This window comes from Fusarium sambucinum, chromosome IV, assembly GCF_050947815.1.
Source record: "Fusarium sambucinum isolate potato_lamoka chromosome IV, whole genome shotgun sequence".
In the NCBI taxonomy this organism is placed as follows: domain Eukaryota; kingdom Fungi; phylum Ascomycota; class Sordariomycetes; order Hypocreales; family Nectriaceae; genus Fusarium; species Fusarium sambucinum.
Window position 1 is genome coordinate 6816240 of NC_139291.1, and position 27946 is coordinate 6844185.

General features: G+C 49.7%; 11 protein-coding genes across 11 annotated transcripts; 6 read left to right on the forward strand and 5 right to left on the reverse strand.

The window, feature by feature from the left end:
- Nucleotides 1-68: 68 nt before the first annotated feature.
- FSST1_002220 (uncharacterized protein) lies at nt 69-1607 on the reverse strand (the record flags this gene model as incomplete). Its single annotated transcript, XM_083228187.1, has 3 exons — nt 69-487; nt 543-1428; nt 1476-1607. The coding sequence occupies 3 exons, from the start codon at nt 1605-1607 to the stop codon at nt 69-71; spliced, it is 1437 nt and encodes a 478-aa protein (XP_083092402.1).
- An 814-nt stretch (nt 1608-2421) lies between these two features.
- On the forward strand, nt 2422-5929 carry FSST1_002221 (valine--tRNA ligase; the record flags this gene model as incomplete). The annotated part of the gene is made up of 5 exons (XM_083228188.1): nt 2422-2452; nt 2518-2685; nt 2744-3376; nt 3426-5468; nt 5523-5929. The coding sequence occupies 5 exons, from the start codon at nt 2422-2424 to the stop codon at nt 5927-5929; spliced, it is 3282 nt and encodes a 1093-aa protein (XP_083092403.1).
- A 245-nt stretch (nt 5930-6174) lies between these two features.
- FSST1_002222 (mRNA splicing protein PRP28) lies at nt 6175-8334 on the reverse strand (the record flags this gene model as incomplete). Its single annotated transcript, XM_083228189.1, has 1 exon — nt 6175-8334. One exon carries the CDS (start codon nt 8332-8334, stop codon nt 6175-6177), a length of 2160 nt encoding a protein of 719 aa, XP_083092404.1.
- Nucleotides 8335-9044: 710 nt separating this feature from the next.
- Nucleotides 9045-9678, forward strand: FSST1_002223 (mitochondrial 54S ribosomal protein mL59; the record flags this gene model as incomplete). Its single annotated transcript, XM_083228190.1, has 3 exons — nt 9045-9424; nt 9514-9574; nt 9643-9678. The coding sequence occupies 3 exons, from the start codon at nt 9045-9047 to the stop codon at nt 9676-9678; spliced, it is 477 nt and encodes a 158-aa protein (XP_083092405.1).
- A 381-nt stretch (nt 9679-10059) lies between these two features.
- On the forward strand, nt 10060-10626 carry FSST1_002224 (uncharacterized protein; the record flags this gene model as incomplete). The annotated part of the gene is made up of 1 exon (XM_083228191.1): nt 10060-10626. One exon carries the CDS (start codon nt 10060-10062, stop codon nt 10624-10626), a length of 567 nt encoding a protein of 188 aa, XP_083092406.1.
- A 450-nt stretch (nt 10627-11076) lies between these two features.
- FSST1_002225 (14-3-3 domain-containing protein) lies at nt 11077-12124 on the reverse strand (the record flags this gene model as incomplete). Its single annotated transcript, XM_083228192.1, has 5 exons — nt 11077-11208; nt 11267-11337; nt 11395-11636; nt 11692-11998; nt 12064-12124. The coding sequence occupies 5 exons, from the start codon at nt 12122-12124 to the stop codon at nt 11077-11079; spliced, it is 813 nt and encodes a 270-aa protein (XP_083092407.1).
- A 3132-nt stretch (nt 12125-15256) lies between these two features.
- On the forward strand, nt 15257-15689 carry FSST1_002226 (mitochondrial ATPase inhibitor, IATP-domain-containing protein; the record flags this gene model as incomplete). Its single annotated transcript, XM_083228193.1, has 3 exons — nt 15257-15375; nt 15441-15572; nt 15650-15689. The coding sequence occupies 3 exons, from the start codon at nt 15257-15259 to the stop codon at nt 15687-15689; spliced, it is 291 nt and encodes a 96-aa protein (XP_083092408.1).
- Nucleotides 15690-16054: 365 nt separating this feature from the next.
- Nucleotides 16055-18265, reverse strand: FSST1_002227 (Nsp1-like C-terminal region-domain-containing protein; the record flags this gene model as incomplete). The annotated part of the gene is made up of 2 exons (XM_083228194.1): nt 16055-16243; nt 16301-18265. The coding sequence occupies 2 exons, from the start codon at nt 18263-18265 to the stop codon at nt 16055-16057; spliced, it is 2154 nt and encodes a 717-aa protein (XP_083092409.1).
- Nucleotides 18266-19563: 1298 nt separating this feature from the next.
- Nucleotides 19564-21221, forward strand: FSST1_002228 (DUF5102 domain-containing protein; the record flags this gene model as incomplete). The annotated part of the gene is made up of 4 exons (XM_083228196.1): nt 19564-19633; nt 19689-20093; nt 20164-20474; nt 20526-21221. The coding sequence occupies 4 exons, from the start codon at nt 19564-19566 to the stop codon at nt 21219-21221; spliced, it is 1482 nt and encodes a 493-aa protein (XP_083092410.1).
- Nucleotides 21222-21604: 383 nt separating this feature from the next.
- Nucleotides 21605-23247, reverse strand: FSST1_002229 (translation initiation factor eIF2 subunit gamma; the record flags this gene model as incomplete). Its single annotated transcript, XM_083228197.1, has 3 exons — nt 21605-21635; nt 21698-22684; nt 22736-23247. 3 exons carry the CDS (start codon nt 23245-23247, stop codon nt 21605-21607), a joined length of 1530 nt encoding a protein of 509 aa, XP_083092411.1.
- A 2602-nt stretch (nt 23248-25849) lies between these two features.
- FSST1_002230 (MARVEL domain-containing protein) lies at nt 25850-27486 on the forward strand (the record flags this gene model as incomplete). Its single annotated transcript, XM_083228198.1, has 3 exons — nt 25850-26314; nt 26373-26678; nt 26728-27486. The coding sequence occupies 3 exons, from the start codon at nt 25850-25852 to the stop codon at nt 27484-27486; spliced, it is 1530 nt and encodes a 509-aa protein (XP_083092412.1).
- Nucleotides 27487-27946: the final 460 nt, after the last annotated feature.

Below are 27946 nucleotides of genomic sequence, written 5' to 3' on the forward strand. Positions count from 1 at the left end.
ACAATTTACACACACCAAACAGGTATGGATATAAAATCATTAACTCCAAGCTAGCTTACACCTCATGTCTAGATGCCGATGTAAATTCGAGAGTTGGGAACATTGAGCTTCCAGTCATTGTTGAAACCAGGCGTCGTCACCGCGGCGGCGTCGGAGGATGTGACGAAGATGCCATCGTTGGAAAGAGCGCCGAAGTGATCTTCCAGTAACCGAGCCTCGGGCTGAGATGACTCTGAGCCGATCTCGGACTCGACCTTGCTGGCTGTTCCGAAGACCACGCCCGTCTCTTTGGCCCCAGTTGCTTCGGTGGCGGAAGTCTCCGTGGATGCAAAGAATTGAATCTTGGAACCCACAGGGACAAAGTTACCCCCATCCATGGCCTGGATGAACCTTTGCATCTCTTCTTCCTCAGATAGGGAAAAGTGAGTGCGCTGAGGGTCGAGTGAAAGTAAACCCTTCTTTGCGCCCCAGCCACCACCGCCGCTCACTGCACACTGTTAGTATGTAGATACAATGAAAGGTGTATCGCCAGGGTCTCATACAAATTTGATACAGACGGCCACCCTGTTTGTACAGGGCGACCAGGTGACCGGACGTGGAAGCGACAAGGTCTGTAATGTTTTCACCATCTCTGAAAGTTGCCTCGGGATCAGGATCAACAGAATCTGAGTCACTTCCTGATTGAGAAAAGGTTGGAGGGGTGATGATTGCCCAGATTCCCATTGGTGACTGAACCAGGTCCGATTTTTGTACATGCAACTCATCGACAGCTGGCTCAAGTTCATTTGAGGCAGGGACAGATTCATTCTCAACGCTAACTCGTCGCACGATGTTTCCAAAGCTCTCAGTCACCACGCGAGGATGGGTCAGGGGCACGAGAGGAGCCCACATGCCAAGGCCGTTGATCGAAGGGAGCTGCTTCTTGAGAGGGAGAGATATCTGTTGCGAATACTTTTCATTCTGCTCAACTAGTTTGGGTGAGTTTTGTGATAGATCATAACGACTGGCAATGAGTGTTGAAGTTCTATGATTCAGGAATGTCGTATTGGTAAGAGGAATGGTGATGTGAGGGTTGCCAAGATTCATCGTTAGAGCGGCCACTTTATCAGCATCCTCTCGGACCTTTGGGGGCTCAGGAGCCCAGAGGCCGGGAAGAATTGAGTCAAGTTTTCCACGAAGGATAGACAACCCCTGGATGGGCTTGTTGCTCGGCACTGGAGGAGCGATATGATCGACAACAGCACCCAAGACATGGAACTGCTGTGGCTTTTCAGATCCTGAGAACAAATCGACAAACTCTCTCATGAATCCATCCTTCTCAAGCCATTGCGCATACTGTGGAGTAGCTAAGATGACTGCAGCATCATGACGACTAGGGTTGGCGATTTTGATTTGAGACTTGACAGTTTGTAGAAATTCCGAGAGATCCTTCGAAATGTTAATGACTTTCAGTAACAATTTGTTAGAGTGTTGACCTTTGTTTTGGGACTTAGCTCGACAGTAAAGTAGTTTGGTTCTTTACTTGTCGAGTAGTTCCTTCGAGCTATAGGAGAAAAGTTATTGAGCACACAGCTCCTAGGAGCCCTCAATGCCAGCCGAAGGGCCATTGGGATAATGGCTAGCAAGTTGAGATTGAGAATCAAGCCACCAAGTACGCGTATCTAGAGTATTTCGTCCGAATGGTAGAGAAATGCAATTTATTAAAAGCGAAACCTGAAAAGTGATTGCAAAGTCTGGGTGGGATGTCATCACTCAACTCCAAAACATGCCCAGATGTGGCTGAGCGCCACAATAATTTCAAGGGCCTCAAGACATGGAGGTCCGGTATCGTTCTGTCACGCCGGGAATGTCTTGATATAATTCGAGGAATATAGTGACTATCTCACCGAGAAGAGAATTTCTGAGTCACGAAATGTCAGCGGTGACTGACACTAAGTTTATAATCTTACACCAGAGATATTCAGTATAGAACGAACCCTGTCACGTTTGTATTGGGGAAACTTTGTCTTGAGAAGAACCATTTTGAGTTTTTTTTTATATCAATCTGCGCGGACAGATTAACATTTGTTAATAACTTTAAAAATATCAGACTTTGAGACGAGCCATTCAATAACTTTGAAGAAACTTGAAAGAGTCAAAGCAATTTTGTGGACGTATACCAAAAACAAAATATATAAATATAAGTAGAACGAGTCAACACACTAATACTGGCTTACGTTTGTGCCTTATTTTGTCAGGCTAAGCCACATTCTGCCCCTCCATCTAAAAGTTATTCCCCCGCCATTGGAAGCGTGACTCAACCACCTCTTTACCTACTTGAAGCCCCTAATAAGGCTTCCCTCCGACACGACGTTCAGACTTCCGGTTCGAGCACTTCGAGTGCGTATTTCTCGAGGACAACGGCCATTTTTGCGAGCAATCATGGCGACCAACAGCGGCAGAGGAAACCCCAGTATGTACTCCCAATAATCCTCGGTTGCATATCCTGTTCAAAAAGTTAACCATTATACTCTATAGTCGGCGCCAGTGATGGCATTCAGGACGCTACCAGTACCCCTCCAGCCGTCCCCGCCGAGGAGAAGAAGGAGATCGCTCAATCTACCACCGAAACCCATGCTTCTGGTCAAGATGCCGGCGCTGCTGCTGCTGCCGGCGGCGCTCCCAAGGTGAAGACTGAGAAGGAGTGTATGTGCAACATCCGAAATTGATACCTACTCGTCATGTCTCTGACTTGAAACCGCAGTGGAGAAGGAGCGAAAGAAGGCCGAGAAGCAGGCCAAGTTCGAAGCAAAGAAGCAAAAGGCTGCCACCTCCGCCCCCAAGCCTGCTAAGGAGAAGAAGCCTAAAGAGAAGAAGGCTGAGGAGGAGCCCATTCCCGAGTACGTCGAGGACACCCCCAAGGGTGAGAAGAAGCGAATCCGATCGTTCGATGACCCCCATTTCAAGGCATACGACCCTATTGCCGTCGAGTCCGCTTGGTACGACTGGTGGGAGAAGGAGGGTCTCTTCAAGCCCGAATTCAAGCCTGATGGAAGTATCAAGGACGAAGGAAAGTTCGTCATTGTTCATCCTCCTCCTAACGTCACCGGTGCCCTTCACATGGGACACGCTCTTGGCGAGTCTCTCCAGGATGTCATGATCCGATGGAGCCGAATGCAGGGCAAGACCACCATGTGGCTTCCCGGCTGCGATCACGCCGGTATCTCTACTCAAAGCGTCGTCGAGAACATGCTCTGGAGAAGACATGGTCAGACCCGGCACGATCTTGGCCGCGAGAAGTTCGTCGACACTGTTTGGGAATGGAAGGAGGACTACCACAAGCGCATCAACAATTCTCTGTCCAAAATGGGAGGATCTTATGACTGGAGCCGAGAGGGTATGCAAGCCATAAACCATGAGAGGAAAAGGCCACTAACTTTGACTAGCTTTCACTATGGACAAGAACCTGTCCGCCGCCGTCACTGAGACTTGGGTCAAGTTCTATGAGGAGGGCACCATTTACCGAGCCAACCGACTTGTCAACTGGTGTACCAAGCTCAACACTACGCTTTCTAACCTCGAGGTCGTCAACAAGGAATTGACCGGCCGCACCCTGCTCGATGTCCCTGGATACGACAAGAAGGTCGAGTTCGGTGTTATCGTCCACTTCAAATACCCTGTCGAGGGATCTGATGAGCTTATTGAGGTCGCTACCACCCGTATTGAGACTATGCTGGGTGACACCGGTATCGCTGTTCACCCCCAGGACGATCGGTACAAGCACCTCATCGGCAAGACTGCCATCCACCCCTTCATCGAGGGCCGTAAGCTTCCTATCGTCGCCGACGAGTACGTCGACAGAGAGTTCGGTACTGGTGCTGTCAAGCTCACTCCCGCCCACGACCCCAACGATTTCACTCTCGGACAGAACCACGGCCTTGAGTTCATTAACATCTTGACCGATGACGGCTTGATGAACGAGAACGCCGGTGCCTACAAGGGTCAGAAACGATTCGACGTCCGCTACACAATCCAGGACGACCTCAAGGCCAAGGGCCTCTACGTCGACAAGAAGGACAACCCGATGAGTGTTCCTCTGTGCGACAAGTCCAAGGACATCATTGAGCCCATTATGAAGCCCCAGTGGTGGGTCCGCATGAAGGAGCTCGCCGAGCCTGCCATTGCTGCTGTTCGAGACGGTAGCATCAAGATCCGACCCGAGAGCGCTGAAAAGAGCTACTACCGATGGATGGAGAATATCACCGACTGGTGTATCAGCCGACAGCTCTGGTGGGGTCACCGATGCCCCGTCTACTTTGCCAACATTGAAGGTGGTGCTGGAGATATCCCTGAGGAGAAGCTTTGGTTCGCCGGCCGAACTCGACAGGAGGCTGAGGAGAAGGCCAAGGCTGCCCTACCTGGCAAGACTTACACTCTTGAGCAAGATGAAGACGTTCTCGACACATGGTTCTCTTCTGGTCTCTGGCCCTTCAGCACCCTGGGCTGGCCTAACCAGACACAGGATCTTAAGACTCTCTACCCTACAGAAGTCCTTGAGACAGGTTGGGATATTCTCTTCTTCTGGATTGCTAGAATGATCTTTTTCGGTATCAAGTTGACTGGCAAGGTCCCCTTCAAGGAGGTTTACTGCCACAGTCTTGTCCGTGACTCCGAGGGCCGTAAGATGAGTAAGAGTCTGGGTAACGTCGTCGATCCTCTCGATATTATTGGCGGTGTCGAGCTCCAGACTCTTCACGACAAGCTTACCCAGGGTAACCTTCACCCTAACGAGGTCGCCAAGGCCACCAAGTACCAGAAGACTGCCTTCCCTGATGGCATTCCTCAGTGTGGTGCCGACGCTATGCGTTTCACCATGATCAACGCCGCAACTGGTGGTGGTGACATCAATTTGGATGTCAAGGTTATCCACGGATACCGCAAGTTTTGTAACAAGATTTTCCAGGCTACCAAGTACGTCTTGGGAAGTCTTCCCCAGGACTTCACTCCTTCCAAGTCAGGCATTGCTCGTGGCGAGACCCTTGCTGAGCGATGGATTCTTCACAAGATGAACAGCGCTGCTAAGGAGATCAACCGTGCTCTCGAGGACCGTGAGTTCTCCAAGTCCACATTGATCGTCTACCGATACTGGTACAACGAGCTGTGCGATGTCTACATTGAGAATTCCAAGGCTATCATCCGTGACGGTACCAAAGAGGAGCGTGAGTCTGCTATCCAGACTCTCTACACTGCTCTCGAGGCCGCTCTCACAATGATCCACCCCTTCATGCCCTTCATTACCGAGGAGATGTGGCAGCGAATGCCCCGACGACCCGAAGACCAGACCAAGTCGATCATGGTTGCCAAGTACCCCACATATAATGAGAAGCTTGACGACCCTGAGTCTGAGCGTGCTTACGAGCTTGTCCTCGGCTGCTCCAAGGCCGCTCGATCATTGATGGCCGAGTATGCCCTCAAGGATGAGGCTGAAGGTAAACGCAATAACCCCTTAATAATAGAGAATCCCAATACTAATTCTTCTGTAGTCATCATCCAGGCCTACAACGACACATCTCTCTCCACTGTCAAGGACCAGGCGTCTTCCATCAAGTCTCTGAGTGGCAAGGGTATCAAGGGTGTCGAGATCCTCGGCCCCGATGCCAGCCGTCCCGCTGGATGTGTTGCCTACCCTGTCTCCACCGAGGCTTCCGTCTTCCTTCATGTCAAGGGCCGCGTTGATATCGATGCTGAGATCACTAAGGCTCAAAAGAAGCTCGACAAGGCTAAGAGCAGCATCCAGAAGCAGGAGAAGATCCTCAAGGATTCTGGTTACCTTGAGAAGGTTTCTGATGCCGTTCGCGAGACAGATGAGAAGAAGCTGGCCGATGCCAAGCAGGAGTTGAACAGCTTCGAGGAGACAATCAAGCAGTTCGAGCAGCTGAAGCTCGAGTAGAAGATGGATAAAGAAAAGCTTGCTAGAATTTATGTACTGGGCCAGTATGCCGATTAGGAGTGTAGGAAAAGTAAGAGATACGGAAATGACAATTTATGATTAAGTTCACTCTACAGTATCCTATGTTTGAAGTGACTTCACTTTTGCTCGGCCTCAACTCGACGTAGTACTGTAAGAGTTGCTATTATAATGACCTTACTTAGGCTTTTTATATTATCAAGTTGGACCAATACCGCAAACGCCTTTTAGTGCTGCCAGTTCCCCTTTCCAGATCCTTCGTCCTTATCTTTCTTGGCGCCACGTACTGGCTTGGACTGGGCAGCCTCATGTCTCCTTAATTCTTCGGGGACCTTTGAGATCGAGCTCTTGCTCAAGATCTGCTTGAGATCGTACATGGTTTCAGTATCTTCAGGGCCCAGGAAAGTAATAGCCACACCACTCTTTCCAGCACGACCTGTACGACCGATACGATGGGTGTAACTCTCGATGTTCGTGGCCATGTTGAAGTTGACGACCAGGGAAACGTCGGGCACATCGATACCACGACCTGCAAGATCGGTTGCGACGAGAACTTGTGTGTGACCAGCGCGGACAGAGCCGAGGGCAGCCTCTCGCTGTTCCTGTGTCTTTGAACCGTGCAGTGTGACGGCAGACCATCCCATTTGCTTGATGTCTCGAGCAACAGCGTCACAGTTGCGCTTGATGTTGACGAAAACAATGATAGGCGGCCCAAATGCACCTGAAGAGAGAATCTCCTGCAGTCTCTTCTTGCGACGGTCTTCGCCTGAAACGAACTCGACCCGCTGCTCAACTGTGTCGACGGCCTCGCCTGCGTTACCGATGGTGACAATGGCTGGGCGCCGGAGATACTTCTTTGCGATCCTCTCTACAAGAGGTGGCATGGTGGCTGTGTACATCATAGTCTGCCTGTAACGATCCTTATCGCCCAGGTAGCGCTGCATGATTTGTGCATTTTCAGCTTCATCTGTGTCTGGTTTCTCATTGGTGACTGGTAGTGCATCGAGAATCTTGTTGACAGATTCTTCGAAACCAAGATCGATCATACGATCTGCTTCATCCATAATCACGTAGCAACACTGTGAGAGAACGAGCAGTCGTCGCTCAATACAATCAAGCAGACGACCTGGTGTAGCGACGACAATTTCAGCACCATCACGCAGGTTGTATGCTTGTTCTTCAATTTGATGACCACCAACAATGCTCACCACGCGGAAACCAAGAGGTCCTGCGAATTTCCTAGCTTCAGTCTCAATTTGCTGGACCAGTTCTCGAGTGGGTGCCATGATGAGTGCATAAGGACCATCGTGCTTGTTAATTTCATCCAGGGGCGGTAGATCGGAGATGTAAACAAGTAGTGGTAGAAGAAACGCAGCGGTCTTTCCGGAACCAGTGACGGCTACACCGATAAGATCGCGAGCTTGCAGAGCGATAGGAATAGCAGCTCGTTGAATGGGTGAGGGCTCCTTGTATCCAACATCATCAACAATGTTGAGTAGGCGTTTCGGCAGATTTGACTCCTGCCAACTGCGCATGGGGTTAGGGATCATGCCTCCCTTGGTAGCAATGCCAAAGTCCTCCTTGAAAATGCGCCAATCTCGTTCTCGCATGTCGTCCAGAGACTTTTCGGACCAGTGCTTACCTAGTCCTCTTCGATCCGCTCGTTGCCTTGCCTTGTCGCGTGCTCGGAAAAAGTCCTCCATGATACCCTCTGCTCTCTCCCTTCCATTCTCTAGATCTCTTTGTTCGATCATTCTCGCTCGTTTGCGCGCTCGTTCCTCGGCCCCATCGTCGAATTCGCCGCCGATACCAGTAAATGATCCGCTATGGCTAACAGCAGTCTGCCGGTCGTATAGCGGATCGTTGTCGCGAGAGGTATCTTCATCTGCATCCCATTCAAAATTGAACTTCTTCTCTGTCGTTCGCATGCGCTTCTTCTTCGCAGAGAAGTTGGATTGCTGATTCACTTGTGGGCCAAGGTATCGAGACCGTAGAAGAGTAGCTTCAATGTCCTCGGCTGACTGTTTATCAGCGCCTACTCCCTGCTTATCTCCCTTTTTATCTTTTCCTCGGCCTCGGCCTCGTCCTTGGTCGCGATCGCGTTCTCGATCATCTCGGCCGTCGTTCATGGACCTGGGACCTGTAGGCACGCGCCCCGATCCATTCGATTCGTTAGGTCTTGATGATCCATTTGATCTCCATTTCTGTTCTTCTTCTTTTCGTTTCTGATCGTCTTCGGAAGCTTTGCGCTTCTTGTCGTCCTCTTCCTTCTTTGCTTTCTCAGCTGCTAGTCGCTCTCGTTCAGCCTTTGGGATGAATCGAGGTTTCGCGGCGGCGGTATCAGCTGCCTTCTTTTTGCGCAATAGCTCTTCGATGTCGAGGGGCATTTTGTTGCGAGTTAGGTGTAAAGAATAAATTTGATAGATTACCACTAAGTCTTATCCTCGTTTTTAATTCAAAGTAATAAAGTTTCAGACAACTATTCATGGATGAGTGCCTGCTTCAAGATGATGATCAGTAGGGAAGGCTAGGTCTATGTGGCTGCTGTGGCGTGTGGCGCAATGTCTTCCTTCTATTGATTGGATGAGCTTCATGAAACTTGACGTCCTGAATATGAAGAATGGTTGATATGGAATATTGCGACGCAAAAAACAGAAGCATATAATGTTAGTTTGTAAATTCGTCCCTCCTATCTATACAGGCCAAATAGATCGATATTTAAAGTGAAATCATATTATAGGTGCAACACCTAAGGTAGACAGACGCTCGTTGCTATTCACGTCTTCAACACCACCACATGACTTTATCTGAGGCCATTACGTAGTAATATGAGCATATTTTTATTCTGATTATGTTTATTTCTTCTCATATTACATGTTATTCATACTGGGGTGATGACTGATGATCAGTGAAGTTTGACAAGGCTGAAGTGCAGATTGTCGCATCTAACCAATCAAAGCACATGATTACCATGGCCCATAAAAAAACCGAGACCATCCGACACCACTACAGCCTCGAGGATTGAAGAGCTTCGTGATCTAACCTCCAGTTTCCGGGGTGCTCGAATTGACAGGCTTTCACCACAGCGAAATCCATCATGGCCTCAGCACCGCAATTGATCGGCCTCGCCAAGTCGCTGCCTGCTCCTCTGCAGCGCTTCTTCGCCCGATACCCTCCCGCCGCCATCCTCCCCGAAAACGCCCCCAAGACTCGATACCAGGAGGAGAGACCGAACCCTTTCCGCTTCTACAAGCACCCCGTGACAGGGAAATGGCAGGACCCTATGTACTCCCATCGTCGCCAGGCTGAGTTGGTCAAGATGGCCCGTGACAACGGTGTCGAGGATCTGCTGCCCGACACACGCAAGGCCACCGAGTACAAGTTGGCTCATCGAGTTGAGCATGGTCTGAGAGTAAAGGGTACTGGTGTGGGACAGAAGGTCAAGGGTCATATCCACGAACGACACATGATTGCAAAGTACGTCGGCGGTCTTGTCACGGCACTGGTTACATACCGGATATGTTCCGGGCTGGGAAATGGGACAGCAATGGCTAACGACATCATAGGATGGAGACAAGGAGAAAGGCAATGTTGGATATGCCCAGTCTCATCAAGCGCTGGAAGAGAGTAAGTCATGGCCAACTAGAGCTGTATACCATTCATCACGAGCTTGTATCACTAACATTACTCGACAGGTGGGCAAATACGGATGGACCAAGTTCCCCAAATAAACAAGACTACAGATGGAATGACTGCTTTCGTGCGCCCTGTACATTTACCCATGTATTTTTATGTACAAGAACATCTACAACGATCTTGTCAAACACCTGCTACGCATCAATCGAGACTTGGCTTCCCATCGTGATATATCAAACACCTCTGTGTCCATCAAACGACCCTGTCTTACAGGGGATACTGTAGACCTAACTCTTAGCAACATTCAGTCTAGTCCCTGCCACAATAAAAGCTCACATTTTCCAATGCTTGTGATACTTGCCCAAATTCTATCTCAAGCTCTAATCTCATCACGTGATGCAAACAGATGAAGTCTTCAACTTTTGTAATTGGGCTCTAACAATCCAAGTGTCTATTCCAGGAAACAGAAACGTATCATGACATCTTCACTGTCTTTATCTGTGTCGGCAGACACAACCACACACTACCAAGTCCTCAACATCACACCTGCTCTCCTCGACACACAACATGACTCTGCACCCCTCATAAAGCGCGCCTATCATCGGGCCCTCCTCCGCAACCACCCAGACAAAGTCGCAAACTCAGATCCATCATCGGTTTTCTTCACTGTTGATCAGATCACCACAGCACTCAACGTTCTCTCTAGCCCTTCCGCCCGTGCCGCCTACGACGCCGCACTGCGAGTGTCTCGTCCAACTGGTGTGACTGGTCAGGATGGCTCCTTTCAGACAGGCGTGGAAAACGTCGATCTGGATGATTTAGCTTTTGACGAGGACCAGGAGTGCTGGTATCGTCCTTGTCGCTGTGGAAATGAGCACAGCTACGAGTTTCGTGAGGCTGACTTGGAGGAAGTGGGCGATGAGGGCGAGCTCGTGGTTGGCTGCCTTGATTGTAGCTTGTGGCTGCGGGTTCACTTTGCTGTACTGGATGAAGATGAAGACGATACACAACCTTCAGTTACTACTTCTAAAGAGAAATTTTGACACAACGTAAGAGAACTGACTTTGGTCAGAAAGGGTCAAGGGTGTCTATGGACTGGCATGGCGTCTAAGTCAGCTCAGTCTTAATGTGATTGACAGCTAGGTGTCTCACACTCTCAAGTCCTGACTGAAGATTTAATCCACGTCGAGAGATTTACACAACACATACAAACCTCGAGTCATCACTAATCACGTATCGTCGTGTATTGAAAGTAATTTTGGTATTTTTATTGTCCAGACGGCCAACGCATTAACAGTCTGGAAGCAGAGCGTAAAATTACTCTCTTCTAGACTCCTTGCTAGCCCGTTGGTGTAAAGTCAGCCCCTCCTTGGCGCTTATCTGTATACCGAAACGATGCCGAAGCTCTTGATCAAAAACGAGGTCTTCCGTCCACTCCGTAGACACCAGTCCGCCCGACAACTGCATAGATAAAACATAATCGTGACGATCCTTTACTCGGCCTTGGGCTCCTCAGCCGCGGCAGCAGGGGCATCCTCGGCGGTGGCAGCAGCAGGGGCATCCTCCTTGGGAGCCTCAGCCTGACCAGCAGCGGAGGTCTCGGCCTCGGAAGAGGTCCAGAGGGTCTATTACAGTGTTAGTCGTTATCGTAACTTTAGAGCATAAGACCGTTGGAAAACTTACGAGGTTGTCGCGGAGCAGTTGCATGATCAGTGTGGAGTCCTTGTAGCTCTCCTCGCTCAGAGTGTCAAGCTCTGTGAATTTCGGGTTAGCAAGCTGTGAATTAAGAGCAGGTAATTTGCGAAACATACCAGCGATGGCATCATCGAAGGCCTGCTTAGCCAGGTGGCAAGCCTGGTCAGGGGCGTTGAGGATCTCGTAGTAGAAAACGGAGAAGTTGAGGGCGAGACCAAGGCGGATGGGATGGGTGGGAGGAAGCTCAGTCTGGGCAACCTCAGTAGCAGCCTTGTAGGCCTCGAGGGACTTGTCGGCAGAGTCCTTGCGGCGGTCGCCAATGGCGAACTCGGCGAGGTAACGGTGGTAGTCACCCTTCCTACAGTACTGGTTAATATCGGTTTGCAAATAGAGACGAGCTGATTTGCGCCTACATCTTGTGGTAGAAAACCTTGGACTCGCCAGACTTGGCAGAGGGAATCAGGTGCTGGTCAAGGACCTCGAGGATATCTTCGCAGATCTTGGCAAGCTCGGCCTCGATCTTCTGTCGGTACTCCTTGATGAGGGTAACCTGAGAAGAGTTGCCCTTAGACTCCTCCTTCTGCTCGATGGAGGTGACTATGCGCCAGGAAGCACGGCGGGCGCCAATGACGTTCTTGTAGGCAACGGAGAGCAGGTTTCGCTCTTCGACGGTGAGATCTCGGTCCTCACCGGCGACAATCTTCATGTTCTCAACCATCTCTGCGATAGGCGCGCGCCCTTTGTTAGCGCGTGGGAAATAGGTGAGATCGGTTTCGAGAACATACCCTCATATCGCTCGGCCTGCTCAGCGAGCTTGGCAAGGTAGACAGCATCTTCGTGACCCATTTTGGCGGTGTTTGGCGACTGTGGTTCAAAGGTGGGTTAGTAAAAGGGGTGATCAAGCTTGTCAGACGAAATAAAATGTGGAAGCGGTATGTGCAAATATAGGCGCAAATAGGCGTGTGAAAATGATCGAGGAATCGCAAATTCGTGTAGACGTTGCTCAAAGACGACAATAGTGGAATGATGAGTGAAGCTGCGAAGTGGGCGAGGGGCGATAAGTCGATGGATCGTCTTAAGCGATAAACAGGGAGAGCAGTTGCGCGCCTAGTGCGTGGCTAGAGCGGGCGGCGGCGACGATTCGGTGAGGCTCCCCGCTCTTGGGCTGTCAGTGGCGGAGGGGTTTCTCAGACGACGGCCTCCTGAATACGGATGACAGCAACAGTGACGAGCAACACAGCGGTTATGGTTGAGATGCTCTTCGATTTTTGTATCAGGTATCGTCGTCAAAGAAATAAGGCGGTTATTTCTTATTCGTGGTGTTGAAGGCGGCCCAAGACGATCCAAGGGGGAATAACGGGTGCGTGTCCGTTTCGTTTTTGAAGGGGGGGGGGGGTAATGACGACAGAGGGGAAAGGACACAACAAAACACAATCAAACAACACAAAAGACAGGATAATCGTGATGGACAGGACTCTTTCTCTTGATGAAAAGAAAGAAACACCACAAAGATTATATAGAAACACAAAGGGTGAAGCAGCGCATACGTACCTAAAGTCGGTGGATTTAGATTTCAAGGGTTGTTAAAGGAAAGGGGAAATAACGAAATTCAGCTGAGAAGAAGCTTTCAGTTGAAGGAAAGATAGATGGTGGATGGTGAACGGAACGGGAGGCCAAGAGTAGAGTAGAGTAAAGTAGAGAGATGAAAAAAGAAGTGGCTTTGGTCTGGTTTTGCGGGACGAACTGGACAACAAGCAGGTAGGATTGACGGGAACGGGGGAGTGTTGTTGGGGACGGGACTTGGCTGGGCTGGGCTGCGGCTGGACTAAGCATGGACATGGTCGCATGGGCGACTTTTTGGGTGACGAAAGCCTTCTAGAGGCATTGGATCGACCTGGGAAGGGGCACCTTTGCTGGTCACTGCCAATTGACATGGAACAGGAGCAGTTGGGTGTCAGTGCCAGTCAGTGCCAGCAGTGCCAGTGCCAGCGAGCGTCGGGCTGCCCCACCTCAGATACCATACTCCCCTACCTACTCCCCGCTTCCCCCCCACTGGGCTGTGAGCCAGCCAGCCTGTGACTGTGACGACGATGAGCTGTGCCCTGGAACTCCAGTGGATTAATTATCTCTAATTCATGCTTCATGCCCAATCAGCGCATCTTTTGTTCATCATCCATTCTAAGTTGCCAAATGGAATGAGCTTCTTCTATTAAGGTCTCTCACTTGAATGAATGGAGGTAGATCTGGTGTCTTAGGTATTGCTAGGCCCAGGTACCTTACCGATGAGCTGCCTTACGGGCATCATCATTGCCTCATGCTCTAATCGTATAGTCCCTGTAGGATCTCCAAATTGACTTGGTGCCTGTATCATGGTCCTGGTTTTAATTAAGGGTTTCAAAAGTACTATGATAATGCCAGCTAGATCAGACATTATTGACTGAAGTCAAGACAAGAAGCCGTTTACTAACTTTATGAAAGATAAGCCAACAACGGCTTAGCCATACATACTATCATACTATGTAGACGATTTGATTAGAAAAGTATCTCCCAGGTAAGGTTCTTTCCAAGCATCGGCAGAAAGAGGGGTCCAAAAGTGTCAAATGTCATCATCCTCATCATGCGACCGACCTCCTTTGTCCTGTTACGGACTCACGCTATCTCGTCTGTTGGTGTGCTCGAAACAGCCACACAAGTGCCGACACGAAACTTCAATGTGTGACAGGAGCGAATGCCTATTGTCATGCTTGGAGGAATGAATTATACTGTAAGGCTGTTTCTCTTTGTTCGATTTGGCCTCATTCCGGCTTGCGATCGGCATCATCTCTGCATTGTATAAACCTGAATACCATAAGCCTGTCAACGACCAGCGCCTCACGATGGTTTCAGGTTGTATGCATAGCTATGCATATCTAGTGTGGGTATAGGCGACCAAAGATTGAAGCACTGTAACTTTTTATCTTGCTTGCGTTTACATTCTTGCGTCCAACTTTCTTTGCGTGGGAAGTCGAGTTATACAGGGCTCCGACTGACTGGAAATGGAAACATACATACAAACTCTTCATTACCGTAGCATGAACATGACCGACTTTGTAACCCGGTTTCTGTCACACTCGTGACCAATCTTGGCCGCATGATGGATTAATAAATCTCAAACTATTGTTTCTAGAACCAAGATTATGTCGCTATCGTCCGATTTTAAACCCATTACGAGAAGCTTCTAAACAAAGTCACCAGAGGGTGAGCTTCTTGATCCAAAGTACCTGATATGCAAAGCGATGAGTTTGTCCAATATTAGCAGTTCATCCAAACCATGCGCCGCATGATGCTTTGTAGCGACAATGGTGATATCTGCCTGCAATTCCCTCCGGACAAGGCCTTGTTTGTTGTTACGCAAAGCTGAGTCTCTCCTATACATACAGAGTACCAGGATTCAGTGTCGGGATGTACCCACTTGGCACGAGCTCTGATGTCATTCAAGGCCTTTCAGCTTCAGGCTGCTGAGTTACCAAACATGTGCTTTGAGATTCATGAACCTCAAGTAGATATCCGAATGTAGCGCTACGGAAACAAAATGATGTGCATCGAATCAGTAACACTTCATTGAATGCAGGGTAATCCACCTCATCAGGTTGTCAGGCACGGACAGATTCCCGATGTCTTGGATGCTTGCAGATGGTCAGTCAGATCCGAGCTTTCCAAAGGAGCTCGCCGGGATTTACCGCCATTGGCCCGACTTTGTTAAGCAGTTACCTAGATGACACGCCAGATGTAGACGAAAGTCTAAGTAGCTGCCTACTGCAGAGCCTGAGGTGTAACGCTTAGCCCGACCCAGAAGCTCGCTCACCCGTCGTCAGATCATCTCGGCTCTCCCACCAAAACGGCAACGTCATCGGCTACAAAACAAACCACGATCCTCAATTCCTACTGATCTTTTGCTCCTAGCAAGTAACAATAAGATACCAAATCTAATTCGCAACCATGCTTCGCACATCTTTCCGTCAGGCAGCTGCCTTCCGACCCATTCGATGCTTCTCTACCACTCCTCGCGTCATGAGTGAGGGTGCTACTGGAGCTCCCCGCCCTTCTGGAGGTTCTGGGTGAGTTTCGAGGCTGAAGTCCAATTGATTTTGCGATTGCGCATCTCTAACACTCCTGTCTTCAGTGATGCTTTCCAGCGACGTGAGAAGGCCAGCGAGGATTACGCTATCCGCCAGCGTGAGAAGGAGAAGCTCATTGAGCTCAAGAAGAAGCTTCAGGAGCAGCAGCAGCACCTTGACCGTCTCTCCAAGCACATGTATGATCCCCATCCACCACCGATGCGATACTCAAGCATCTGAATTGAGCCAATCACTAACTTCAATTCTTCTATAGTGATGATATCACAAAGGAGCAGGGCGGCGAGCAGCACTAAGCAACTCATACCGCGGATCACCGGATAGATCAGGCAAAGCGTGTGGGGGGAATTATCAGAATTCAGCGAGACCTAAACCGGCTCGCCAAGATCGCAGTGGGATGTTACAGTCATCGATTGACGGAACTCGACATGAAATCGCTATTCATTCAGAGCTTGACTTTTCCATAGTCTAAACTAGTGTACAAGAATATCTACACGTTTGCACTCTCCAATCAATGTTTCAAGTTCCAGATGTCATTTCCACATCCCGATTACTGATCATGCCTGTGGTTACGCATGCTTTGCTTCATATTTCATCTTCGATAAAGAATTACCTGGATTCCTTGCCTAAAACTCCAATCCAACAATTACAACCCTTCTCTTCATCGTCGTCCCATGTATGAGCGATAGAAGCTCTCCGCCGCATCATTATCCGAACCAGCATAGTGACTTCCTAAGTTGCTGCTTGATTTCTGAGCAGCTGCCACCTTGGCTTGCAACGATGAGGCATTAGCATCGATCCATTGCAGCTGTGTAAGGTGGCCGTTGAGAACACGGACAATTTGGCTCAGCTATGACAACGGGTTAGCAAAGTTTGTTTTTGTGAATGAAAACGACATGGAACTTACAGGGTCCTCGGGTTTAGCACCCTTGTTTAATGTACCAGAGATGTCGTTAATCTCCTTGACCATCTTAGATAGATCGCGCGACTTCTCGTCCAGTTGTTGTGTGAGCTTCTCTGCAAGCTTATACGTGCGCTCACGCTCCTGGTCAGGCCCAGCCAACTGCTCGCCAGGACCCAGCTGTTTAGCAAACATATCTTGGACCTCAGACTCGTATCGATCCAACCATGCTTCAAGCTCGTCCTGTTGACTCTCCACGGCAGCAAGCTGTCGCTCAATTTCGTGACTCGCTCGCTCGGCTTCAAAAGTATCAAGGTACAGCTTCTGGATCTTTTCACCGTTGTCTACAAGGCTTCTATCCCAGCTAGACACAGTAGTCGCCTGCTCCTTGAATTCTTTCTGGTACTTTGAGAGGTCTGATGCCCATCTTGTTACAATATCCTCCATGGTCTTGTTCTTGAGGCGCGCCATCTGGGATGTTGGGCCAGTTGTGGAAGCACCTAAAGGACCGGGAGTGGTGCTGGTAGTCGCAGGTTTGGCTGCGTCCTTGTTGGCATCTGCGGCTGGCTTCGCACCGAACAGATTGCTGGCTGGAGCAGCGGTAGTGCCTGCTGCTGGGGCTGAAGTGGTCGTCGATGCGCCAGTGGTGGCAGCTGTCGAGCCTGTTGTTTGGCTGCTAGCGGCAGCTCCGAATAAACCACCGGCAGGCTTTGGTGTAGCTGTTTCAGTAGAGGGCTTAGCAGTGCCGCCAAAAAGACCACCGGCGGTTGTAGTAGCAGCAGGAGTTGTTGTAGTAGCTGTGGTGGTCGCAGGCTTGGCTCCAAACAGTCCTCCGGCTGTTGTTGTAGTGGAACTGGCGGGTGCGGCAGAAGCTGCTGCACCGCCGCCGAAGAGACCACCAGATGGTGCTGAGCTTGGGGTCGAAGTTGCTGGAGCGGCAGGTTTGGCTCCAAACAAGGAAGTGGTAGTGGCAGCGGGAGTTGAGCTTCCTCCCTGAGACGCAGCAGGGGCAGCGCTCTCGGGCTTTGCTCCAAACATCCCACCAGAGGTAGAAGTGGGAGTAGATGCTGGCTTAGCACCAAAGAGCCCTCCAGCAGGAGCGCTGCTGGGAGCCTGTGCACCTCCCCCAAAGAGGCCGCCGGGTGTTGCTGAGGCCGTTGTGCTGGGCTGGGCAGAGGAAGCTGAGGTTGTCGCCGGCTTCGCTGTATTTCCAAAAAGGCCGGATGATCCAGTTGATGCTTGTGCACTTGTGTTGCCGAATAGTCCTCCGGCAGGCTTCGCGGCATCGGTAGGGGGTGCTCCAGCCGGGGTCGTCGACGGCAAAGAAAAAGTAGGCTTGGCAGGAGTGGCAGCTCCAGTAGTAGCGTTTCCAAACAGACCTGACGCTGGTGCAGCTGAGGTAGTGGCTGTTGAGGTCTGATTGGCGTTGTTCTGGCCGAACATACCACCAGTGCTGCTAACAGGGGCAGAAGAGTTACCGCCTCCGAAAAGATTAGCCGCAGGCTTGCTTGCGTTGCTTCCTGCGTTTCCAAACAGTCCTCCGGAAGCAGGCGCAGTAGAACTAGCAGTGCCGCCGCCAAACATCCCACCGCTAGAAGGAGCTGTGGTTGCTGCAGGTGTGGTAGAAGCACCTCCTCCAAAAAGACCACTTGTCGCAGGAGTAGTAGAGCCGCCACCGCCGAAGATTCCGCTGGAGGAAGGGGTGGTAGTGGTCGCGTTCGCGCCGCCACCAAAAAGACCCCCAGCGGGCTTTTGTGCTGTTGCGCTGCTTTGTTGACCACCAAACAAGTTGCTTGAACTGTTGCTAGCAGGTGTCGAGCTGTTGCCGGCAGCGGAACCACCGATGGAGCTGAATGAAAAGCCGGGGCTTCCAGTAGCAGCACCGAAAAGATTTCCTGATGCCGGCGCACTCGACGTCGGGTTGTTGTTGGATGCGCCCGAAGAGCTTGTGTTTCCGAAACTGAACGACATCTTGGGGGTTGAGGTCGACGATCAGCTGGCTCGAATCGGAAGAATTGTCGGTCGCGGTGTATCTGAGCCGAGTTGAAAGAGAATTAGCACGTCAAGAAACAATATTTCCCGATGGTCGAAAATGGGACCTGGGATGATGACTGTGATAGTCGAGATGCAAGACTGTGGTCGTTGATGGCAACGGATTTATCGAAGGCTGGTCCATAGCATTTGGGAGCTTTTTTTGTGGAGACGCGTTTTGAGGTGAGCATTCACCGTCTAACTGGACCGTGCCTGAGCTAAACCACATTCAGACCATCGCACAGGTTCCGTTTAAGACGGTGCTGTTTCGGGCCCTATGTTTCGTGATATACCGCCCTCATTGCATCGATTAGACCTTGAGAAGCCCCCCATTGAATTAAGAGTCATCACGCGGTATTAAAATACATCTCGGTGGTTACTAATAGAACGGAAGTTCATGGGCACATCTTTATTGATAAGAAACATTTGTTAATAGAGTAAGTAGTAACGACGCTTTAAAGTGTAAGCCTAGATACAAACAATGGAAATAATTCTGTCAAGCAAGATATCTATCTTCAACTAGTATTCAGTGAAAACAAGTCAAACCGTTGTGCAAAAAAGAAAACAATACAGGAACATGAACAAACACAAGATGAGACAGAAGGATGTTGCAATACAGCACAATTCAGTCAGGTAGAGTGCATCATAATAATATCAAGTATAGAACAGAGTACCATTGGCCTGGACGGCATATGTTGGCATTCCAAGCTAAGGGACCCGAATTCTATAAGATCAGCAAAGAAAAATGGTCAAGCATCGTACTTTACTATGCCATCGTCCCTTCCGGGTTTCATCTAGTCTCACGACAGCCTATGCTAATGCAGTGACCTGCCAAGTATTCTCGCAGAGGTTGTACCATCCTACCCAAATTCGGTGTCCCTGTCGTGTTCTGGACTAAGCTGATGCAGGGATAACTCAGAAAGTCAATGTGAATGGATGAGCCGCGCAAAGCCCCACGTGATGGCACTTTCCCACTCGACAGAAGCTCCAGATCGACTTCAAGACTCTTGGATGAACTCCTTTCCTGAGACTGTACAAACATATTGATCGTAAACAGAGTTATTGCTCTGTGATTCCGACAATCTTGATATTACTCCGCGCGCCCTCTCATCAACCGGCGTCTCTGTAACACTTACCGCCCTGCATAGAACTTCCACGACACCTTCCTCCTCGATTTCGATTGTCCATACTACATGCTGTAGAGCTCAAAGCACCAACTCTACTCAGATTCCGTCATTATGACAGACGCCGAAAAGCTTGAGCCTCCCAAGGGTGCTCCCGTTGAGGACGCCGGAGCCCGCGAGCTTGGTATGAATACTCCCTAGAACTCGGATCGTTGTTTCACCTTGCTGACACGATGTAGCTGAGGAATCCGAGTCCGATGACCAATTTACGGATGCTGCGTCTGGTTCTGGAAGCCCTAGGATCAGCTCCCCAATTCCCATAACTCGAGTCGAAAAAGTCGATGATCAACCTTCACACGGCGAGGTTCCCGGGACTCATGCGTATGAGTTGCGAGGACAAGATGCTCAACCTGACGAGATCGCAATTACCCCAGAAACAACCACATCCGAAGATGCTCCCTCGGCTCCCAAAGTCAGCCCTCCCACGACCATTGTAGAGGAGGCTCCTGGGCCCAGAAGCCGATCGCATTCCATTCAGTACGAGGAGAGGCGCAAGGCAGATGCATCCCCAGATATTCTCGTGGATTCTGATGGGCAGGTCAAGGAGATTCAGGGCGAGAGCACAAATGTGGAAAGCAATTCTGGTATGGGAGTAGCAAAGTCCTAAACAAACACACAAGAATGTTCATTGACCGCTGAAATTCGCTCGCGTAGATAATTCAACACCCTCGCCCGATCCTACAAACACGAAATTACAAGATGAACCTTCCGAGGAACCTAGCTCTCTAGCTTCTCCTTTGCAAAATGGTGACGGTGACCATGAAGATGACGACAAGGAAGAGAATGATGATGACAATGACGACGACGAAGACAATGGCGATGATGAGTTCGGTGACGACTTTGACGATTTTGAAGAGGGTAATGAAGACGATGATTTCGACGACTTTGAGGATGGGTTCCAAGAAGCAGAAACTCCAGCACCTGCTACTGCGGCACAACCCACGCCGCAATCCACATTACCATTTGTAAGATGACCCTGAAGTTATGTCTTGCTACATCCGCTTACTATCATCTAGCCCATACCCGACTTTGACGGGGTCGATGCAGAAGGAGTTCTAAATGCATTGGAGCCTTTCCTTGCTACGCTATTTCCCCCAGAAGAACTCGACCTCCCTCAGTTCCCTCCTCTGTCGAAAGACTCAGTATTCTTTACACCACGATCAGCATCTTTATGGTCACAACTTGTTGCGCCTCCGCCTCTTGCCCCTCCAGATTGGATCCGTTCCCGAACACGCCGCCTATTCCTTGTCTCACTCGGTGTACCTGTCGATCTAGACGAAATTCTTCCGGCTTCCAAGCAAAAGAAACTTGTCCTTCCGTCATTGAATGTCTCTACACTCTCCCCTCGGAACTCTTCAGATTCTCGATCTGTCTCCCGGTTACGGCAGGGCGAGGGCAACAATTCGTCGACGTCAGTCGACACTCAAGGAAAGCCTTCTGCGTCATCAAGAAAGCGTCGTGGCCCACCACCACAGCCGGAGCTGGATCTCGTGGCTGGCCGTCACCTTTGTCAAACTACCGATGAAGCTCTTGATGGTATGACCGATGATGAACTCAAGGCTCACATCGCCAAACTGCAAGGTTTGGAAGAGGCAGCAAAGGAGGCGCTGGAGTATTGGAAAAAGAGGACCGACGAAAAGATTGGCGATAGAGAAGCCTTTGAGGGGGTTATAGAAAACTTGGTCAAACACGCGCGCAAAGTTCGCAAATAGATATTTTAATATAATTCTTGGAAGTTTGGTCATGATAGTTTCTTCATTCCTGCTATGGCTAATTGGAGAAGACATTTGCTCTTTTCCCTAGGAGGTTGATGTAACCCCTTGATGCTTTACAACGCAACTACACATCTTGTCCGTCAGTCACAAGTGCTCGAGGCAGTTTGACCAGGACTCTTCTAAACCCCCCTTTTCCTCGCCCCATGCTCCCGAAAAAGACCACTTTTAACACCATGCCTGGTCCAGCGCCAACCGTCTACTCAAAATGCCTTCGAGGGCTCTGCTCTGGGAAACCTGGCGTCCTCGAGTTCGGTATATCACATAGCCGAAAAATCGTGCGGAAATTTTGTTCAATTCTTTCGTTTGTCTACATGAATCTTTTAAGCAGTGCTAGGCTCGAGTGTCACACCACTGTAAGGAAAGTTAGTGAAATGTTCCGTTCAGGTATTACGGTTGTTAGGGGAAAAACTTACGCAGCAATGGTAGCCCAACCAATAAGACGCCAATGCTTCTCGATACGTCGGCTGAGAGCAACCTTCTCACCAATGTTGGTACAGGCGGGGCTGGTCAAGACAAGCTTGGCAGCATCGTTCTTGATAGCGGCAACCTTGGCACCAGTAGAGGTGGAACCGATGTTGACCATGATAACCTCGTTCTTGGCCAGCTTAGCAACCTTGGCCTGCTTACCGTCGGCAGTTCTGACACCGAGAAGGCGACGGAGGAGGTAGAAGTTAACCTCAATCTCGCTGTAAATCTCGGGCAGGCGGCCCTTGAGACCCAGCACGAAACCGACGAGACGATCGGCTCGGCAAAGCGTAGGGTCGATACGGGTACCAACACCAATAAGACCGCCAGGAACAGCGTACTTGAGGTCGTTGGTCTCGGAGTTGAGAGAGACGACTCGGCTGAAAATGGGAGTACACTTGAGGGCACCGCTGTCGTCTCGGGCGACGATACCAGGTCGGATCTCGATCTCATCACCGAGCTTGATAACACCGTGGAGAATGGAACCACCAGCGACACCACCCTTGAGCTCATCGATCTCGGAACCAGGCTTGTTGACATCGAATGATCGAATGACAATCATGTGAGGGTCAATGCTGAAGTCTCTGGGAGGGACGGGGATGGTGTTGACAATGGCCTCGTTGACGGCATCGATGTTGAACTTGAGCTGGGCAGAGATGGGAATAACTGGGGACTTGCCAGCGACAGTTCCTCGGATGAACTTGAGAATGGACTGGTAGTGCTGCTGAGCAGCCTCTTCCCGCATAAGATCGACCTTGTTCTGGAGAATGATGATCTTATCGAGCTTCATGATCTCAATAGCAGCCAAATGCTCGGAAGTCTGAGGCTGAGGGCAAGATTCGTTACCGGCGATAAGGAGAAGGGCGGCGTCCATGACAGCAGCTCCTGACAACATAGTACTCATGAGAATATCGTGACCAGGGCAATCGACGAATCTGATAGTGTCAGCAATCACCTTGTAAGGGGGCATATGTTTTTCGACTTACGAGACGTGTCGCAATAGTCTATAAGTGCCGCCACATCCATCTCGCTCACAAGAAGGGTCAACCTCCTTATCACTCTTGTAACTTCGGTAGCATCCAGGTCGAGGGCAAGCTTGGTTATCACACTTGTAGATCTTGGCGTTGGCGTAACCCAACTTGATGGTAATGTTTCGGATCAGCTCGTTCTTGAAACGAACAGTCTGGACACCAGAGATGGCCTTGACGACGGTGGACTTTCCGTGAGCGACATGGCCAATAGTACCGATGTTGATTGTGGCTTGTCGGGCGATAATCTCGGCCGTCAAAGGAGTCAAGCTGGCGACGTCGAGGTCTTTGGGATCGGTTTGGGGAGGCAGAGGAGGTTTTTGAGTGGCGGGCTCGGCGACAGCTGGGTTGGACTTCTTGAGAGCCGACTTGAGAGGCTTCTCATCGGCAGCTTCGTTGTGGCCGACAGACTCTCCAGAGTCAGACTCGGACCCGATGTCGTCGTATTTGGGGTCGTCGTTGGTAGACATGATGAAGGCGGGGCAATTCAGGCGGTATTTCAGATATGGTTTTTCGGTCGTGAACCAGCGAAAGGGCGGTTTTGGGTGGATAAACGGGTCGCTTGGGTTGGGGGAAAATTACAGTCCAAGATTTGAAAATCTCGTGAGTAGTTCTCGAAGTTGAGGTCGCCGAGAGCCAAGATTTTCCGTATTTCGCCTTGATGATGGCAAAATTCCTCGTGTGCAGTCTCTCGAAATGGCTATGACTCCTACGCTAAGCCCAGTATGATATGATAAGCTGATAAGGATTTGATGCCCCTCATTCGGATGAGCTTCGGCTGTCAACTACCTAATTCAAAAGCTCACCTCTACCATAGCACAATGAATTCGAGGAGTGTCGACCATGATAAATGTTAGCACTACGTAGCGGCGGAGGAAAGAAAGTATGAGGTCTCCTGAGATTGAAAATCTGATGCAAATAACAAAACAACATTCGGTTACTCGCAATTTCCTTACAGAAATATTTCGCAACCTTCTATGGGGTAGGTCAATGTTTTCCATTTGGTACCTCTTTCAATGTGAGTAGTGAGACATGCTCTATCTCTAGAAATACCCGACCATGGTGTATATCTGCAACTAGTTGTTCTCAATTCCAGTATTCCCAAAAACGCCTGATTATTTTCCTGCCTTTAAACTAAACCGGTAGGTCTCGGGATGAGGCATGCCTCTGGAATAAATTGGTAGCCCAGTTGGTGATGCACTTCCAAACCTCCACGTCTTTAACTACCTGGGAGCCATTCATCGATCTAACGTATTCGCATATGGCCGAAATATAAACACAAACTCGATATCCGATGATCTAGTTTTGAATTAGCCAATCGCTTCCGTAACCGTGTACAGCAGAAATAGGAATCATCCGTAAAATGCAAGGTATGTGCATGCATTCAGTTTCCATGTCATCGAGGTGCAGGCGACATGGGAGACACCAACACGGGTGTTGGTGATAAGCCTCACTGCTTGCTGATAAAATGCCAAGAAGAGGGGATGGCATGAACATTTAAGTACGAACTTGACCAGCAATTGCCACGCTTGCTGGTGATAAGGGTAATTCAATATGTTGTTGATGCTAAGTTACGGTTAAAGGTCTGTGCTCTGGGATGCAATGTCACATCTCGACTTCAATGCTTCGATTATGACAATTGATACTATCTTTATCCATTCTTGTATTCTAGAAGATCAAGGACTTGGTGTAACTGCATGTGGGTGCGTTTCTTACCATACTGCGTTAACGGTGTCTTACCGTTACAGTATACAACCATGACTGCATCTTGGGAGAATATCCCGCTCACCTCGTGTGCAACCAGTAACCTGGTCGACCAATGCGTAGGAGTTGAGAAGTCACTCATTCTGTTGCCAAGTTTTGACCGGGACCCTTGCAGAAAGAGAAATTAACTGACAGTGAGTGTCGGATGGCAAATGCTTAATGCGACGTTCTGTTCTTGTTTCTTGGTGGGCCGTGCCGCAACCCAAAAGTCAAGCGCGTCGAAACAAAAGTCGTTTGTTGCCGCCGAAGCCTGCATGTGGCTGGAAAATTACCCAACTCATCACGGCTTCTGATAACCTGATTGGGTACACTGCAGTGAAGAACAGAAGCGCTTGCAGAAACATGGCCTATCATACCGGCAGATCAACGGCCAGGGTCCAAGAAGCGGCTGTCCTTCCAGCCAATGGGATAACAAGGATAGCCTTTCCTTCCATGATCCCAGCTTCAACTCTACCAGGCTTAACCGCCGGGCGATTTTTACCACCCAGTGATATCGCTCAATATGGGAAACGGACATGATGGACCTGTCAGGGTAACATGCAGAAATTGTCCCGGATGATTCCAGCCGGGGGAGTATGCTAATATGGTACCTTATGGCTTACGAGTTCCCCGACCATGGGAGAATGCAGACACTGCTCTCTGTACTCTTTCCATAACACCACAGCTTTCCCAAGTTTCTCTGTGGATACCTCTCTTTTGCATCTCAGCTTTGGCTTGTCCATTTGTTTCTCTAAATCTCACCAAATAACTACTCTGGTATCACAAAAGTCGGCAGTACGGCAACACAAAGTTAGCACGCTCTTGTTCATCCGCCTACTAAGGTTGTGATCAAACCAAACCAGGCCAGCGGAGCTTGACCACCATCCCGACAGTCATTTGGGCGTCTAATTCCAAAGCGAATCGAATCACTCGACGGGCGGTTCACATCTGCCTATCACAAGTCTAGCTGTATATCCGCTCATCTTTGTGGTAAGGTCATATTCTGTTTCTATTTGCGGCACCCCCTCAGTCTAATGTCCTATCCCGTCCCTTGGTGTCTTGAGCTTATCGAATGAGCTTTCATCTTCCCTCTATTGCCGCCATCCTCAAAAGTCGTTGCCTCCCACGCGTGTACGTCTGGCCGGACCTCTCTCCCAATCTTTCGATAGCTGGTCTCTCTGTTCTTCTGCAATTTCTTCTGTTCTATAACGGTTGTGAGCTTGGACTGAGTCGAAGTTCTTATACCTGCTTCATCAACATCGTTAACTTGCACTTTCACGTTTCGTTGTTGATATCTTTATTCAATTTTCACATTTACTCGTTCTAAGCATGGCTGGTCCAGGTCCGTCTCCAAGGGAGCAAGCTTACAATAGAAGGCATGGCTTACTGACTGGTCGTCTTACAGAAGATAAAAGAAGGCCTGCCGCACTCAATCTCACTGCAGCTCGACCTGGAACATCAGAATCATCATCCTCAGACGGCTCTCTAAAGCCCCGAACTCCTCGATTTGCCGAAGCAACCTCAGTCCACTCACCAGTCGAGGCTCGATCACCATTCGCCGACCCCGAGAAGTCTCACGTTGCTCAACCTCAACCCGCTGACATTGGTTTTGGATACATCGCCCAGCGAGAATCGATTCCCGTCCCAATGACTCCCAAGACGCCACTCAAGAGCGCCATGAAGGTGCCGGGAACACCTGCTCACCTCAGGAATCCCATGAGCCCAACATTTCGAGAGGAGGATATTCTTGAGAAGCGTGAACTGTCTACCGAGAAGGAGCAGGCCCGCGATGTGGTATGTGAACTACTTTATCTCAACCCGTCCGCGCGATGAATTCACTAACGATGAATAGAAAATTAAAGCCCGAGTCCGTCTGGCCAAGTTTGCACTCCGGGGTGTCAACTTCAGCTGTTCTCTTATCATTCTTGCGATGCTTTCGGCCTCGTTCTCTATTTTCAACGCAACCAGATCCCTACCTGAACAGAGCAAGATGCCCTCGTGGGCTAAGAACACTAACTCATGGCCCCAGAAACTTGTTCTTGCTATGGCCTGTGTCTCTCTTCTTGCTTGTATCATTGTCTTCATTGCCTACTGTCGAGGTGGCCACCGACGTGCCGAGAAAGTAGGAACCTACTATACTATGTTCGCCATTGGCTGGGTAAGTCGGAATCTGTATCCGAATTGTGAACTGGGCTGACTTTGTGTAGTTTATTCTCGCCTTAGTCCTCTGGGTTATTACTGCTATCCTTTTCCAAAACTCAAGAAACAACAGTAATAATAAGGACATGTGGGGTTGGTCTTGTGTAAACAACCATCGATCCGACGTCTTCGGCGATAAAGTCGACTATGCACTCGTTTGCCGTCTTCAAAACTGGGCCATGATTTGCATCATCATCGAGATCGTGGTCGAGGTTCTCGCCATTCTCCTTTACAGCGTCGTCTTCTACCGCTACTACACCAAGCGACGCCTTTTCAAGTCCATGGACATGCGAGACCGCGCCCGTTCCGATCTTTACCTTGCTCAACTCCGCAGCCAGTCTGCGCCCAACACTCCTGGCTTCGGTCCCAAGTCTCCCGCCCTTAGCGCCTATGCCATGTCCCCCCGTCATCCTCCTGCTGCCTACCGAAACCTGTCCGACATCAGCGAGAACCCCAATCCCAACCCTTTCACGCCAGGTACTCAGTTTGCTGAGCCTCAGTCTCAATTCGCTCCTCAAGATACTGGCTTCAAGCTTCAAGCTCCTCCCATCAAGGCTCCCTCTGCCACCCCTAAGCTGAACCAGTCCGCTTTTACGCCTACTGAAGCCTCGCCTCCTGCAATTCCCACCGTTCACGTTTCCGAACACGGTCCCACAGGCTCAGACGAGCCCACGTATGAGGCTGTCCCTATCCCCGGTGCATACACCGGACAGGCCATTAAGAGTCCGCCACCCGCGCAAACATCCTTTGGCCACAGCTACTACTAGCGGGTGTTCAAGATTGAAAAGGGCGAACTTTTGTCAGATTTGTTAATTACGGTTCTGCGGGCTTTGGCCACCTTCTCTTCTTGGTGGTTACTGAAGTTATATTTATCACGGGGCGGCGATACCACATTTGGCGTTACAAGGATGGGTCCAAGACTTGACCCTACTACATTTTTGTCTTTGATTTCTTTTGTTTTTAACCTCCTCAAAGATATCAGGAGTCGTATATAGTGTCGTAATTTGGGAATGACTGTACAGTTGGCAATGTCCAAGGATGACGAAGATGATGGATCAACGAGCTACAGAGCACTTTCGTTTGTATGAGAGAGCCTTGATAGGCTATCTCTCTAGGTCTCAATATTCAATTATGACATTGATGTCTACTTTAGTTCATTTCGCCGTGTGAAATTGGAAACAACCCACGAAAAGTATGTTGCACTTTTCTCATTGTTCATCTGCGTCG